Genomic DNA, 17,068 nt, shown 5'->3' on the forward strand with positions numbered 1-17,068 from the left:
CCTGGTCCGGATGGGATTTATCCAAGGATTCTCTGGGAGGCAAGAGAAGTGATTGCAGAGCCTCTGGCTCTGATCTTCAGGTCGTCGTTGGCCTCTGGTATAGTACCAGAAGATTGGAGGTTAGCGAATGTTGTCCCATTGTTTAAGAAGGGGAACAGAGGCTTCCCCGGGAATTATAGACCGGTGAGTCTCACTTCTGTTGTCGGCAAGATGTTGGAAAAAATTATAAGGGATAGGATTTATAGTTATTTGGAGAGTAATGAATTGATAGGTGATAGTCAGCATGGTTTTGTGGCAGGTAGGTCGTGCCTTACTAACCTTATTGAGTTTTTTGAGAAAGTGACCAAGGAGGTGGATGGGGGCAAGGCAGTGGACGTGGTATATATGGATTTTAGTAAGGCGTTTGATAAGGTTCACCATGGTAGGCTTCTGCAGAAAATGCAGATGTATGGGATTGGGGGTGATCTAGGAAATTGGATCAGGAATTGGCTAGCGGATAGGAAACAGAGGGTGGTGGTTGATAGTAAATATTCATCATGGAGTGCGGTTACAAGTGGTGTACCTCAGGGATCTGTTTTGGGGCCACTGCTGTTTGTAATATTTATTAATGATCTGGATGAGGGTATAGTTGGGTGGATTAGCAAATTTGCTGATGACACCAAAGTCGGTGGTGTGGTAGACAGTGAGGAAGGGTGTCGTAGTTTGCAGGAAGACTTAGACAGGTTGCAAAGTTGGGCCGAGAGGTGGCGGATGGAGTTTAATGCGGAGAAGTGTGAGGTAATTCACTTTGGTAGGAATAACAGATGTGTTGAGTATAGGGCTAACGGGAGGACTTTGAATAGTGTGGAGGAGCAGAGGGATCTAGGTGTATGTGTGCATAGATCCCTGAAAGTTGGGAATCAAGTAGATAAGGTTGTTAAGAAGGCATATGGTGTCTTGGCGTTTATTGGTAGGGGGATTGAATTTAGGAGTCGTAGCGTTATGTTGCAACTGTACACAACTCTGGTGCGGCCGCACTTGGAGTACTGTGTGCAGTTCTGGTCCCCACATTACAGGAAGGATGTGGAGGCTTTGGAGAGGGTGCAGAGGAGGTTTACCAGGATGTTGCCTGGTATGGAGGGGAGATCCTATGAGGAGAGGCTGAGGGATTTGGGATTGTTTTCGCTGGAAAGGCGGCGGCTAAGAGGGGATCTTATTGAAACATATAAGATGATTAGAGGTTTAGATAGGGTGGATAGTGATAGCCTTTTTCCTCTGATGGAGAAATCCAGCACGAGGGGGCATGGCTTTAAATTGAGGGGGGGTAGTTATAGAACCGATGTCAGGGGTAGGTTCTTTACCCAGAGGGTGGTGAGGGATTGGAATGCCCTGCCAGCATCAGTAGTAAATGCGCCTAGTTTGGGGGCGTTTAAGAGATCCGTAGATAGGTTCATGGACGAAAAGAAATTGGTTTAGGTTGGAGGGTCACAGTTTTTTTTTAACTGGTCGGTGCAACATCGTGGGCCGAAGGGCCTGTTCTGCGCTGTAATGTTCTATGTTCTATGTTCTATGTTTCCATAATAGGACGACCAGAACTATACACAGTATTCCAAGTGTGTCCTGTACAACTCCAATAAGATGCCCCAACTGCTGTATTCAATGTTCTGACCAATGAAACCAAGCATGCCAAATGTCTCCTTCACTGCTCTGTCCACTTTCAAGGAGCTATGAACCTGTACCCCTAGATCTCTTTGTTCTATAACTGTCCCCAACTCCAGACCATTAACTGAGGAAGTCATGCCCTGGTTTGACCTACCAAAATGACCTACCTCACATTTATCTAAATTAAACTTTATCTGCCATTCATTAGCCCACTGGCCCAATTGATCAAGATCCCGTTGCAATCTGAGATAACCTTCTTCACTGTCCACTATGCCACCAATCTTGGTGTCACCTGCAAACTTACTAACCATGCCTCCTAAATTCTCATCCAAATCATTAATTAAAATGACAAATAACAGTGGACCCAGCACTGATCCCTCAGGCACACTGCTGGTCACAGGCCTCCAGTTTGAAAAACAACCCTCGACAGCCACTTCTGTCAACAAGCCAATTTTGTCTCCAGTTGGCTACCTCACCCTGGATCCCTTGACATTTAACCTTATGTAACAACTTCCCATGCAGTACCTTGTCAAAGGCCTTGCTAAAGTCCATGTAGCCATGATGTGGAGATGCCGGTGTTGGACTGGGATGGGCACAGCAATAAGTCTCACAACACCAAGTTAAAGTCCAACAGGTTTAAAACAAAGAACAAAGAAAATTACAGCACAGGAACAGGCCCTTCGGCCCTCCAAGCCTGCACTGACCATGCTGCCTGACTAAACGAAAACCCCCTAGCCTTTTGGGAACCGTATCCCTCTATTCCCATCCTATTCATGTTTTTGTCCAGATGCACCTTAAAAGTCACTATTGTATCTGCTTCCACTACCTCCCCCAGCAGCGTGTTCCAGGTACCCACCACCCTCTGTGTAAAAAACCTGACTTGTACATTTCCTTTAAACCTTGTCCCTCGCACCTTAAACCTATGCCCCCTAGTAATTGACTCTTCAACCCTAGGAAATAGCTTCTGACTATCCACTCTGTCCATGCCCCTCATAATCTTGTGGACTTCTATCAAGTCGCCCCTCAACCTCCATCATTCCAGTGAGAACAAATCAAGTTTCTCCAACCTCTCCTCATAGTTAATGCCCTCTATACCGGCAACATCCTGGTAAATCTTTTCTGTACCCTCTCCAAAGCCTCCACATCCTTCTGGTAGTGTGGCGACCAGAATTGGACACTATATTCCCAGTGCGGCCTAACTAAGGTTCTATAAAGCTGCAACATGACCTGCCAATTTTTAAACTCAATACCCCGACTGATGAAGGAAAACACACCGTATGCCTTCTTGACTACCTTCTCCACCTGTACTGACACTTTCAGTGACCTGTATACCTGTACACCCAGATCCCTTTGCCTATCAATACTCTGCAGAACATGGCTATCAGTTTCTGCTTGGCGATTCTGCGTTGTCTGTGTCTTGAAGAAGGGGCTGAATGCCCTTGAGTGCTGAAGCGTTCCCCAACAGGAAGGGAACACTCCTGCCTGGTGATTGTTGTGTGGTGTCCATTCATCCGTTGTCGTAGCATCTGCATAGTCTCGCCGTTGTACCAAGCTTCGGGACATTCTTTCCTGCAGAGTATGAGGTAGACAACGTTGGCCGAGTCACATGAGTATGTACCGTGTACCTCGTGGATGGTGTTCTCACGTGTGATGGTGGTATCCATGTCGATGATCCGGCACATCCTGCAGAGGTTGCTGTGGCAGGATTGTGTGGCGTCTTGGTCACTGTTCTCCTGAAGGCTGGGTAGTTTGCTGCGGACAATGGTCTGTTTGAGGTTGCACGGTTGTTTGAAGGCAAGTAGTGGGGGTGTGGGGATGGCCTTGGCGAGATGTTGGTCTTCATTGATTACATGTTGAAGGCTCCGAAGATGGTGTTGTAGTTTCTCCGCTCCGGGGAAGTACTGTATGCCAAAGGGTACTCTGTCGATCGTGTCCTGTGTTTGTCTTCTGAGGAGGTTGGTGCAGTTTTCGCTGTGGCGCGTCGGAACTGTCAATCGGTGAGTCAAGTGCCATATCCCATTTTTATGAGGGCTTCTTTCAGTTTCTGTAGATGTCTGTTGCGTTTCTCCTCATCTGAGCAGATCCTGTGTATACGGAGGGCTTGTCCATAGGAGATGGCTTCTTTAACGTGTTTGGGATGAAAACTGGAGAAGTGGAGCATCATGAATTTATCCATGGGCTTGCGGTAGTGAAGTGCTGAGGTGACCATCCTTGATGGGGATGCGTGCGTCCAAGAATGCAACCGATTTTGGAGAGTAGTCCATGGTGACTCTGATGGTGGGATGGAACTTGTTAATGTCATCATATAGTTGTTTCAATTATTCTTCGCCGTGAGTCCAAAGGAAGAAAATGTCATCGATGTATCGCGTGTATAGCATCTGTTGAAGGTCCTGTGCAGTGAAGAGGTCTTAAGACACACGACAACACAGAATTACTAAGCAGAAACTGATAGCAAAGTTCTGCACACATGAGGATGGCCTCAAGTGGGATCTTGGGTTCATGCCACACTACGTGTAACCATTTGGCCTGGGCTTGCAAAATCCTACTAACTGTCTGGGCTTGAGACAATTCACACCTCTTTAACCTGTGATTATCCCTCTCTCCACTCGCATTGTCTGTACATGTAAAGACTTGATTACCTGTAAAGACTGGCATTCCAACCATTATCTTGCAATTACGTCACTGTCTATGTATGCCGTGTTTGTGAAGCCAACTCTCCACTCACCTGATGAAGGAGCAGCGCTCCAAAAGCTGGTGATACCAAATAAACCTGTTGGACTTTAACCTGGTGTTGTGAGACTTCTTACGAAGTCCATGCAGACAACATCGACTGCATTGCCCTCATCTACCTTCTTGGTTACCCCTTAAATAACTCAATCAAAGTTGTGAGACACGATTTTCCACTCACAAAGCCATGCTGACTGTCCCGAATCAGTCCTTGCCTCTCCAAATGCCTGTACATCCTGTCTCTCAGAATACCTTCTAACAACTCACCCATTACAGACATTAGGCTCACCTGTAGTTCACAGGCTTCTCCCTGCAGCTCTTCTTAAACAAAGGCACAACATTTGCCACCCTCCAATCTTCAGGCACCTCACCTGTTGGAGGATAGTAGGATGGTTGGGGTGGGGAGGTAGCTAGGTCAGATTGGAAAGCGATCTGGTTATCCACTATTTTAGAGATAAAACGGGGAACTACAGACCAGTGAGTCTCACGTCAGTGGTAGGGAAACTATTAGAGAAACTTCTGAAGGAGAGCAAAAGAGAAAATGCTGGAAAATCTCAGCAGGTCTGGCAGTATCTGTAAGGAGAGAAAAGAGTTGACGTTTCAAGTCCAGATGACCCTTTGTCAAAGCAGCTTTTATTTATTCTTTTATTTGCTTTTATTCTGAAGGACAGTATCTATCTCCACTTGGAGAAGCAAAGCTTGATCAGGGATAATCAGCATGGCTTCATCAGAGGGAGGTCATGCCTAACAAATTTGATTGAGATTTTGAGGAGGTGACCAGGTGTGTAGATCACGGTAGTGCAGTTGATAGGGATTTCAGCAAAGTCTTTGACAAGGTCCCACATGGGAGACTTGTAAAGAAACAAATTCACATGAGACACAGGGTAATTTGATAAAGTGGATTCAAAATTGGCTCAGTTGTAGGAGACAGAGGATGATGACAGAAGGCTGCTTTAGTGACAGGAAGCCAGTGTCCAGTGGAGTATCACAGGGATCTGTGCTGGGTCCCCTATTATTCATCATTTATATAAATGACATCGCTGACTATGTCACTGGGTGTCCATAGGTCAAGACAAGCGCAAATAAAACTGTAATAAAAGGTTTTATTCAGAAACTACAAAGAATAAAAAACAAAGAAAATTACAGCACAGAGACAGGCCCTTCGGCCCTCCAAGCTGCACCGACCACCAGCCCGACTGAACTAAAACCCCTACCCTTCCGGGGACCGTATCCCTCTATTTGCATCCTATTCATGTATTTGTCCAGACACCCCTTAAAACTCACTATCGTATCTGCTTCCACTACCACCCCGAGCAACGGGTTCCAGGCACCCACCCACCACCATCTGTGTAAAAACCTTGCTTCGTACATCTCCTTTAAACCTTGCCCCTCGCACCTTAAACCTGTGCCCCCTAGTAATTGACTCTTCCACCCTGGGAAAAAGCTTCTGACTATCCACTCTGTCCATGCCCCTCATAATCTTGTAGACTTCTATCAGGTCGCCCCCTGAACCTCCGTCGTTCCAGTGAGAACAAACCAAGTTTCTCCAACCTCTCCTCATAGCTAATGCCCTCCATACCAGGCAACATCCTGGTAAATCTTTTCTGTACCCTCTCCAAAGCCTCCACATCTTTCTGGTAGTGTGGCGACCAGAATTGAACACTATATTCCAAGTGCGGCCTAAGTAAGATTCTATAAAGCTGCAACATGACTTGCCAGTTTTTAAACTCAGTTCCCTGGCTGATGAAGGCAAGCATGCCAAGTGCCTTCTTGACTACCTTCTCCACCGGCGTTGCCACTTTCAGTGACCTGTTTCCCTGTACACCCAGATCCCTTTGCCTATCAATACTCTTAAGGGTTCTGCCATTTACTGTATATTTCCTATCTCTATTAGACCTCCCAAAATGCATTACCTCACATTTGTCCGAATTAAACTCCATCTGCCATCTCTCCGCCCAAATCGCCAACCGATCTATATCCTGCTGTATCCTCTGATGGTCCTCATCGCTATCCGCAAATCCACCAACCTTTGTGTCATCCGCTAACTTACTAATCAATTCAGTTATATTTTCCTCCAAATCATTTATATATATTACAAACAGCAAAGGTCCCAGCACTGATCCCTGAGGAACGCCACTTGTCACAGCCCTCCATTCAGAAACTCACCCTTCCACTGCTACCCTCTGTCTTCTATGACTGAGTAAGAAGTTTAACAACACCAGGTTAAAGTCCAACAGGTTTATTTGGTAGCAAAAGCCACACAAGCTTTCGAGGCTCTGAGCCCCTTCTTCAGGTGAGTGGGAATTCTGTTCACAAACAGAACTGAGCCAGTTTTGTATCCACCTTGCCAGCTCACCTCTGATCCCATGCGACTTCACCTTCTGCACCAGTCTGCTTTGAGGGACCTTGTCAAAGGCCTTACTGAAGTCCATGAAGACAACATCCACTGCCCGACCCTCATCAATCATCTTCGTCACTTCCTCAAAAAACTCAATCACGTTCGTGAGACACGACCTCCCCTTCACAAAACCATGTTGCCTCTCGCTAATACGTCTCACCTATTTCCAAGTGGGAATAAATCCTGTCTCGAAGAATTCTCTCCAAAAATTTCCTTACCACTGACGTAAGGCTCACCAGCCTGTAATTACCTGTGTTAATCTTGCTACTCTTCTTAAACAAAGGAACAACATTGGCTATTCTCCAACCCTCTGGAACCTCCCCTGCAAGAGTTTTAAGCTTTTTTTGTCTCTGTATGCCCCTTCGTCAGATGGAGTGGATATCTGCTCTCAAACAAAGAGCAGATATCCACTCCATCTGCCGAAGGAGCAGCGCTCCGAAAGCTAATGGCATTTGCTACCAATTAAACCTGTTGGACTTTAACCTGGTGTTGTTAAAACTCTTACAGTCCAACGCCGGCATCTCTACATCATGACCTCCCCCGTAGCCAGTGAGGATACAAAGATTTCTCTCAAGGCCCCAGCAATTTGCTCCCTTGCCTCTTTCAGTATTCTGGGGTATATCCCATCAGGCCCTGGGGTCTTGTCTACCTTAATGTTTCTCAAGAACCCCAATACTTTCTCCTTTTTGATCTCAACATGACTCAAACTATCTACACACCCTTTCTCAGATTCATCATCCACCAAGTCCTTCTCTTTGGTGAATACTGACATAAAGTACTGATTTAATACCACGCACATTTCCTTTGGCTCCATGCATAGATTCTCTCCCCTGTCCTTGAGTGGGCCAACTCTCTCCCTGGCTACCCTCTTGCTCTTTATATATATATATATATATATATATAAAAGCCTTGGGAGGTCTAAAAGGGGAGTGCAGCCTAAAGTATGGCCAATGGACTCCACAAGACTGCAACATGGGCAGCCATCTTGGGAGTGCATGAACAGATGTGATCTATGGTTTTATGAGACTGCTGTGTGCAACATCCTCCATTCCAGGTCCCAATGTTAAGGGGGAGGACTTCCCTGTCGTGGGACCTCCTCTGGGGATCTTCACTACCAGACAGGAACAAGATGCACCAAGGCATGTCCGGAAAACAGCCGAGGGTGACGAATTAAAGGGTGTGCAGCAGGAACCCATACAGGAAACTCCTCGTGCAGTGTAAAAGGGCACAGGGGGCCATTTCCGTGAGACAGCAGGGATAGAGTCATAGAGGTTTACAGCATGGAAACAGGCCCTTCGGCCCAACTTGTCCATGCCGCCGGATTGTGGGGTTCCGGCTCCCAAGGGGGGCTTCAGGACTTGGGGCCAATGTGAAATTTTCTGCAAGCAGAAGTGCCCTCAAACGCCCCCAGTCCCCTCTGTCTCACAACCTCACTTTCCTCCTTTGAGACATGGCTTTAATCCACCTCATTGGCCCAGCTGTGGGTCATCTAACTTAACATCTCATTACATGGATCAGCGACATTGAATTTGGTTTATATTGCTCTGGTGAAGTGCCTTTGAATGTTTTATTGCGTTAAAGGCACTATACAAGGTATTATTGTTCAGCCCTAGGCAGCTGCAGAATCTCCTTCCTCTCTGTTCTCTTTCTCCACTCCAGGCCAGTCCTTTTGTGGGGAGGCGATGGCTTAGTGGCATTATCACTAGACTATTAATCCAGAAACTCAGCTAATATTCTGGGGACCCAGCTTCGAATCCCCACGGCAGGTGGTGGAAATTGAATTCAATAAAAAATATCTAGAATTAAGAATCTACTGATGCCCATGAAACCATTGTCGATTATTGGAAAAACCCATCTGGTTCACGAATGTCCTTTAGGGAAGGAAATCTGCTGTCCTCCTTACCTGGCCTGGCCTACATGTGACTCCAGAGTTACAGCAATGTGGTTGACTCTTAACTGCCCTCGAAGGGCAATTAAGGATGGGCAATAAATGCTGGCCAGCCAGCGACGCCTGTGACCAACAAATGAATTTTTTTTTAAACCCAGGCAAGTTCTTTCCTCACCCCAAGTTAAAGTTTATTTATTAGTCACAAGTAGGCTTACATTAACACTCCAATGAAGTTACTGTGAAAATCCCCTGGTCGCCACACTCCGGCGCCTCTTCAGATACACTGAGGGAAAATTTACCAAGGTCAATCCACCCTAACCAGCAGGTTTTTTGGATTGTGGGAAGAAACTGGAGCACCCAGAGGAAACCCACGCAGACACGGGGAGAACGTGCAGACTCCGGACAGACAGTGACCCAATCCCAAATTAAGGCATAGATAGGGTGAACGGTGGGAAGCTTTTCCCCAGGTTGGTGGTGACGTTCACGAGGTTCAAGGTGAAGGGGGGGAGGTTTAACACAGATATCAGACGGACATATTTTACACAGAGGGTAGTGGGGGCCTGGAATGCGCTGCCAGGCAAGGTGGTGGAGGCGGACACACTGGGAACGTTTAAGACTTATCTAGACAGCCATATGAACGGAGTGGGAATGGAGGGATACAAAAGAATGGTCTAGTTTGGACCAGGGAGCGGCGCGGGCTTGGAGGGCCGAAGGGCCTGTTCCTGTGCTGTATTGTTCTTTGTTCTTTGTTTTGTTCTAATCCAGGAATCAAATCCAGGCCCCTGGTAATGTGAGGCAGCAGTGCTAACCACTGTGCCACCGTGCCTACCCCAGGCCAGTCCTTTCCCCGCCCCCAGGCCAGTCCTTTCCCCGCCCCCAGGCCAGTCCTTTCCCCGCCCCCAGGCCAGTCCTTTCCCCGCCCCCAGGCATGACCTCCTGGCCCCGAAACTCAATCTCTCTACCAATAAAAGCTAACACACCGTACGCCTTCTTAACAACCCTGTCAACCTGGGTGCCAACTTTCAGGGATCTATGCACATAGACACCCAGATCCCTCTGTTCATCCACACTACCAAGTATCTTACCATTAGCCCAGTACTCTGTATTCTTGTTACTCCTTCCAAAGTGAATCACCTCACACTTTTCCGCATTAAACTCCATTTGCCACCTCTCAGCCCAGCTCTGCCGCTTATCTATGTCCCTCTGTAACCTGCCACTTCCCTCCGCACTGTCTACAACTCCACCGACTTTAGTGTCATCCGCAAATTTACTAATCCATCCTTCCACGCCCTCATCCAGGTCATTAATAAAAATGACAAACAGCAGTGGCCCCAAAACAGATCCTTGCGGTACACCACTAGTAACTGAACTCCAGGATGAATATTTCCCATCAACCACCATCCTCTGTTTTCTTACAGCTAGCCAATTCCTGATCCAAACCACTAAATCACCCTCAATCCCATGTGTCCGTATTTTCTGCAAAAGCTTACCATGGGGAACCTTATCAAACGCTTTGCTGAAATCCATATACACCACATCAACCGCTTTACCCTCATCCACCTCTTTGGTCACCTTCTCAAAGACCTCAATAAGGTTTGTGAGGCACGACCTACCCTTCACAAAACCGTGCTGACTATCCCTAATCAAATTGTTCCTTTCTAGATGATTATACATCCTATCTTTTATAATCCTTTCCAATACTTTGCCCACAACAGAAGTAAGGCTCACCGGTCTATAATTACCAGGGTTGTCCCTACTCCCCTTCTTGAACAAGGGGACAACATTGCTATCCTCCAGTCTTCTGGCACTGTTCCTGTAGACAATGACGACCCAAAGATCAAAGTCAAAGGCTCTGCAATCTCCTCTCGAGCCTCCCAGAGAATCCTAGGATAAATCCCATCCGGCCCAGGGGACTTATCTATTTTTACCCTTTCCAGAATTGCTAACACCTCCTCCTTATGAACATCAATCCCATCCAGTCCAACAGCCTGCATCTCAGTACTCCCCTCGACAACACTGTCCCTCTCCAGTGTAAATACTGACGAAAAATATTCATTTAGTGCCTCTCCTATCTCTTCAGACTCCACGCACAACTTCCCACTACTGTCCTTGACTGGCCCTAATCTTACCCTAGTCATTCTTTTATTCCTGACATACCTATAGAAAGCTTTAGGGTTTTCCTTGATCCTACCTGCCAAAGACTTCTCATGTCCCCTCCTGGATCTTCTTAACTCTTTCTTTAGGTCCTTCCTGGCTAACTTGTAACTCTCAAGTGCCCTAACTGAGCCTTCACGTCTCATCTTAACATAAGTCTCCTTCTTCCTCTTCACAAGAGATTCAACCTCCTTAGTAAACCACGGTTCCCTCGCTCGACCACTTCCTCCCTGCCTGACAGGTACATATTTATCAAGGACGCGTAGTAGCTGTTCCTTGAACAAGTTCCACATTACAATTGTGCCCATCCCCTGCAGTTTCCTTCCCCAACCTATGCCAGCTAAATCTCGCCTAATCGCATCATAATTTCCTTTCCCCCAGCTATAACTCTTGCCCTTTGGTATATACCTATCCTTTTCCATTGCTGAGGTAAACGTAATCGAATTGTGGTCACTGTCACCAAAGTGCTCACCTACCTCCAAATCTAACACCTGGCCTGGTTCATTAGATAGATAGATAGATATCCTACAGTGCAGAAAGAGGCCCTTCGGCCCATCGAGTCTGCACCGACCACAATCCCACCCAGGCCCTATCCCCATATCCCACCCACTAATCCCTCTAACCTAGACATCTCAGGACTCGAAGGGGCAATTTTTTAGCATGGCCAATCAACCTAACCTGCACATCTTTGGACGGTGGGAGGAAACCGGAGCACCCGGAGGAAACCCACGCAGACACGAGGAGAATGTGCAAACTCCACACAGACAGTGACCCAAGCCAGGTATCGAACCCAGGTCCCTGGAGCTGTGAAGCAGCAGTGCTAACCACTGTGCTACCGTGCCGCCCATTACCCAGTACCAAATCCAATGTGGCCTCACCTCTTGTTGGTCTATCTACATACTGCATCAGGAAGCCTTCCTGCACACATTGGACAAAAACCGACCCCTCTAAAGTACTCGAACTATAGCTTTTCCAGTCAATATTTGTAAAGTTAAAGTCCCCCAGTACAACTACCCTATTACTTTCGCTCCTATCCAGAATCATCTTTGCAATCTTTTCCTCTACATCTCTGGAACTTTTCGGAGGCCTATAAAAAACTCCCAACAGGGTGACCTCTCCTTTCCTGTTTCTGACCTCAGCCCAAACTACCTCAGTAGATGAGTCCTCATCAAATGTCCTTTCTGCCACCGTAATACTGTCTTTGACTAACAGTGCCACACCTCCCCTTCTTTTACCACCTTCCCTGCACTTACTGAAACATCTAAACCCCGGAACCTGCAACAGAAAGGACAGGCCTGTCCTTTCCCCACTCCAGGCCTGTCCTTTCCCCACTCCAGGCCTGTCCTTTCCCCACTCCAGGCCTGTCCTTTCCCCACTCCAGGCCTGTCCTTTCCCCACTCCAGGCCAGCTCTTGGAGAAACACAAAGTTGCTGCAAATCATCAGAAGTCCAAGAACAATTTGCTGCGCTCTTTAGGTATTACATCAAGCCCGCTGGTTCTCCTGTTGAGAACAAAAGCCAAGCTGGCCAAACCCGCCTTTCAGTCTGACCGGATCACACACCCCAAACATGGCGAAACAAGCATTTCCATTGCTTGCAAGCAGCAACACAAACAAACACAACGCAGTCTGATCATTTCAACATTGTGACTGAAACCTTGTTGAGTCAGATTGAGGAGCGGGCCTCTTGACAAATGAGGCTTCCTCTTGTTTGCTTTACAGTCACGAGTAAGAAGAGGGGTCATAAATGTGAGATTGTCATGAATAAATCCAGAAACAATTTAGCTTCTATTTCTTATGATTCTGAGATGAGGAGGGACTTCTTTACCAGCGAATGGTTCGAATCAGAAACTCACTCCCACTGAGAGTAGTTGAAGTGACCAGCATAGATGCATTGGCAGAGAAGGTACATTTCCAAATTAGGGAGAAACAGTGCAAAGTCCAAGTGCTACAGATGGTCACATTGCAAAGTCCAGGACTATATGCTGAGGGACACACTAAAGCTTGGGATAGCCACCGGAGAGACGCAATGGGGAAATGTCACTGTTGAATACCTTTCAACCATTGCACACTGAGAGGCTGGAAACTACGTACAACATGGAATGTACATTGTGAATATCTAGAGTATTGAAATTATATTGACACAGCTCAGAATGGAACTTGCTGTATGAAAAAAAGCTGAATTCTATTGCACTTTCTTTAATATTATACTTTTTTGTAACTTTCAATTCAGAGTTCTTTGTAATGTACCTCTACAAATTTTTTTTAAAAACACACAAGAGAGAGGAATATGGTCTTATGTAATGCTGATTGAGAAAGAGGAGGCTCATGTGGAGCATTAACACCGGCATTAGTTCCGTTCGATGAAAAGGCGAGTTTCACTGCTGTACGTTCGATTCTATGCAGACATGACTAGACTTGTAAGCAGAGGACTGGTTGAGTCCACCTGGCAAGAAACAGTGTTTCTGGCAGGAAGCACTCATGAGGAGCACTCACAGTCACTCTCCATCCAAAGCACCTGGTTTTGTCCTTTGGATGGAGAGTGATGGAGAGAAACACAAGAGAAACTCCTTAATTTGAAATAAATCACATCACTCAATGGAGGTTGTAGTGAAGCCTTACCCTTAGAATCAGTATATTTAGCATGTGAACTCTCTCTCTGAACTGTGGCCTGTATAACTGAGCTCTAAGTCAGAGGAAGGCCAACAAGTTCCCAGTGAGAGCTCTGTCCACATCAGCTGGGCCCCCTGTAAAAACCCTTCAGCCAATCTGACTTTATAGTCCACTTACTTTTCATTGTCTTGACAGCCACTTTGAGAATATAATCATCCTGGTTCAACTGTCCCTCCATCACCGAACCAAACTCCCCTGGCAAAATAAATAAATCTGTGTGAAAAGAGACCAACCTCGGCAACATGTTCCATTTTTCTGTGATGGAATTAGGTGGATCTCTACAAATGAGCCTAATCCCACACTTAAGCCTGCTCTCAATCCCAATCCTACCCCAATCCTTTTAAATTTATTTATTACTGTCACAAGTAGGCTTACATTAACACTGCAATGAAGTTACTGTGAAAATCCCCTGATCCCAAACAAAGAACAAAGAGAACAAAGAACAAAGACAATTACATCACAGCCCTTCGGCCCTCCAAGCCTGCACCGACCATGCTGCCCGACTTAACTAAAACCCCCTACCTTTCTGGGGACCATATCCCTCTATCCCCATCCTATTTATGTATTTATCAAGTCACCACCGTATCCGCTTCCACTCCCTCCCCAGGCATCCACCATCCTCTGTGTAAAGCATTTGCCTTGTACATCTCCTTTAAACCTTGCCCCTCACACCTTAAACCCTAGTAATTGACTCTTCCACCCTGGGAAAAAGCTTCTGACTATCCTAATTCTAATCTGTATTTCTCCCCAAATGCCCTCAAAACGTTCCTTCTTCTGACTTGTTTTTTTTCCCAAACACCTCCAAGAGATCCTCAAATTAACTGTCACCATTCCAAAATCATTGCAAAAGATGCTCATTAGCAGCCTGAATGCTAAATTGACTCTTCTGCATATCCACAGTGATGGGGACGGGCCACCAGCATGTTGCAGGACTCCTCCAGAACCACACTTGTTTCCTTACCTTCTCCGAGCGTCTTGCCCAGTGCCAACTTGTGTCGGTCAATCATCACATCCTGGAGCTTCTCTTTGAGGTCATCGCTGATTCCCAGAGTGTTCACTGCAGCAGAAAATAAAACACCAACAATTAACAGAGTGTCTGGAGATGCGCTGCTCACTCTGACTGTTTGGAACAAGGATGCAGGAGGTGGTGGCATAGTGGTAATGTGACTGAACTAGTAATCCAGAGGCCCAAGCTAATGGTCTAGAGGAATGAGGATTCAAATCCCACCACGGAAGCTGGTGGGATTGAAATGCAATTATTAATCTAGAATTGTAAAACTTGTCTCAGTAAGGTTGACCATGAAACCATTGTCAATTGTCGCAAAAATCGATCTAGTTCACTAATGTCCTTTAGGTAAGGAAATCTGCGACCCTTATCTGGTCTGGCCTACATGTGACTCCAGAGCCACAGCAATGTGGTTGACTCTGAAATGGCCCTGGTTAAACCACTCATTTCAAGGGCAATTAGGGATGGGCAACAAATTTAATTTAATTTATTATTGTCACATGTGCAACTTTTACAGGTGCACCATAGAAAGCATTCTTTCTGGTTGTATCACAGCTTGGTATGGGGCTCCTGCTCTGCCCAAGACCACAAAGAACTACAAAAGATTGTGAACGTAGCCCAATCCATCACGCAAACCAGCCTCCCATCCATTGACTCTGTCTACACTTCCCGCTGCCTCGGCAAAGCAGCCAGCACAATTAAGGACCCCACGCACCCCAGACATTCTCTCTCCCACCTTCTTCCGTCAGGAAAAAAATACAAAAGTCTGAGGTCACGTACCAACCGACTTAAGAACAGCTTCTTCCCTGCTGCTGTCAGATGTTTGAATGGACTTACCTTGCATTAAGTTGATCTTTCTCTACACCCTAGCTATGACTGTAACACTACATTCTGCACTCTCTCCTTTCCTTCTCTATGAACGGTATGTTTTGTCTGTGTAGCGCGCAAGAAACAATACTTTTCACTGTATGTTAATACACGTGACAATAATAAATCAAATCAAATCAATATATTAACATACAGTGAAAAGTATTGTTTCTTGCGCACTATACAGACAAAGCATACCATTCATAGAGAAGGAAACGAGAGAGTGCAGAATGTAGTGTTACAGTCATAGCTAGGGTGTAGAGAAAGCTCAACTTAATGCAAGCTAAGTCCATTCAAAAGTCTGACAGCAGCAGGGAAGAAGCTGTTCTTGAGTTGGTTGGTACATGACCTCAGACTTTTGTAACTTTTTCCCGATGGAAGAAGATGGAAGAGAGAATGTCCAGGTTGCATGGGGTCCTTAATTATGCTGGCTGCTTCGCCGAGGCAGCGGGAAGTGTAGACAGAGTCAATGGATGGGAGGCTGGTTTGCGTGATGGATTGGGCTACATTCATGACCTTTTCTAGTTCCTTGTGGTCTTGGGCAGAGCAGGAGCCATACCAAGCTCTGATACAACCAGAAAGCATTCTATGGTGCATCTATAAAAGTTGGTGGCAGTCGTAACTGACATGCCAAATTTCCTTAGTCTTCTGAGAAAGTAGAGGTGTTGTAGGCTTTCTTAATTATAGTGTTGGCATGAGGGGGGGGAACCAGGACAGGTTGTTGGTGATCTGGACACCTAAAAACTTGAAGCTCTCGACCATTTCTACTTCCTCCCCGTTGATGTAGACAGGGACACGTTCTCCTTCACGCTTCCTGAACTCAATGACAATCTCCTTCGTTGTATTGACATTGAGGGAGAGATTATTGTTGCTGCACCAGTTCACCAGATTCTCTATCTCATTCCTGTACTCTGTCTCATCATTGTTTGAGATCCGACCCACTATGGTGGTGTCATCAGCAAACTTGAAAATTGAATTGGAGGGGAATTTGGCCGCACTGTCATAGGTGTATAAGGAGTATAGTAGGGAGCTGAGAACACAGCCTTATGGGGCACCGGTGTTGAGGATGATTGTGGAGGAGGTGTTGTTGCCTATCATTACTGATTGTCATCTGTGAGTTAGGAAGTTCATGATCCAGTCGCAGAGGGAGGAGCCGAGGCCCAGGCCACGGAGTGTGGAGATGAGTTTCGTGGGAATAATAGTGTTGAAGGCTGAGCTGTAGTCAATAAATAGGAGTCTGACATAGGTGACCTTGTTATCCAGGTGTTCCAAATGTTGACCTTACCAGTGATGTCCACATTCCCTGAAAGAATAAACTTTTAAAAAAGCTTTTTTTAAAATTTATTCGTGGGACATGGGCGTCACTAGCTGGCCAGCATTTATTGCCCATAACTAGTTGCCATTGGAGAACAGTTGAAAGTCAACCACATTGCTGTGGCTCTGGAGTCACATATAGGCCAGACCAGGTAAGGACAGCAGATTTCCTTTCCTGAACCAGATGAGTTTTTCCGACAATCGACAATGGTTTCCTGGTCATCAGTAGATTCTTAATTCCAGATTTTTAAAATTGAATTCAAATTCCACCAGCTGGCGTGGGGGGGGTTCGAACCCAGGTCCCCAGAACATTAGCTTCAACGTGAGCAGAGTCAAGCTGACCAACAGTTACTTATACTTTAGATCAGGTCAGAAAATGCCGGAACTGAGGTGGCAGAACTA

The 17,068-nt window shown here is 46.2% G+C and overlaps 1 protein-coding gene across 1 annotated transcript in view; it reads right to left on the reverse strand.

Annotated features, from left to right (window-relative positions):
• axl (AXL receptor tyrosine kinase) overlaps positions 1 to 17,068 on the reverse strand; it is a 326,648-nt gene that overhangs the window by 75,401 nt on the left and 234,179 nt on the right. The window contains exons 13-14 of the mRNA XM_078241607.1: positions 14,441 to 14,536; positions 13,597 to 13,674 (exon numbers count right to left, since the gene is read on the reverse strand). Coding sequence (XP_078097733.1) covers positions 13,597 to 13,674; positions 14,441 to 14,536 — 174 coding nt within the window. The remainder of the gene's footprint in view (positions 1 to 13,596; positions 13,675 to 14,440; positions 14,537 to 17,068) is intronic.

The sequence above is a fragment of the Mustelus asterias genome, chromosome 24, assembly GCF_964213995.1.
Source record: "Mustelus asterias chromosome 24, sMusAst1.hap1.1, whole genome shotgun sequence".
Classification (NCBI taxonomy): Eukaryota; Metazoa; Chordata; class Chondrichthyes; order Carcharhiniformes; family Triakidae; genus Mustelus; species Mustelus asterias.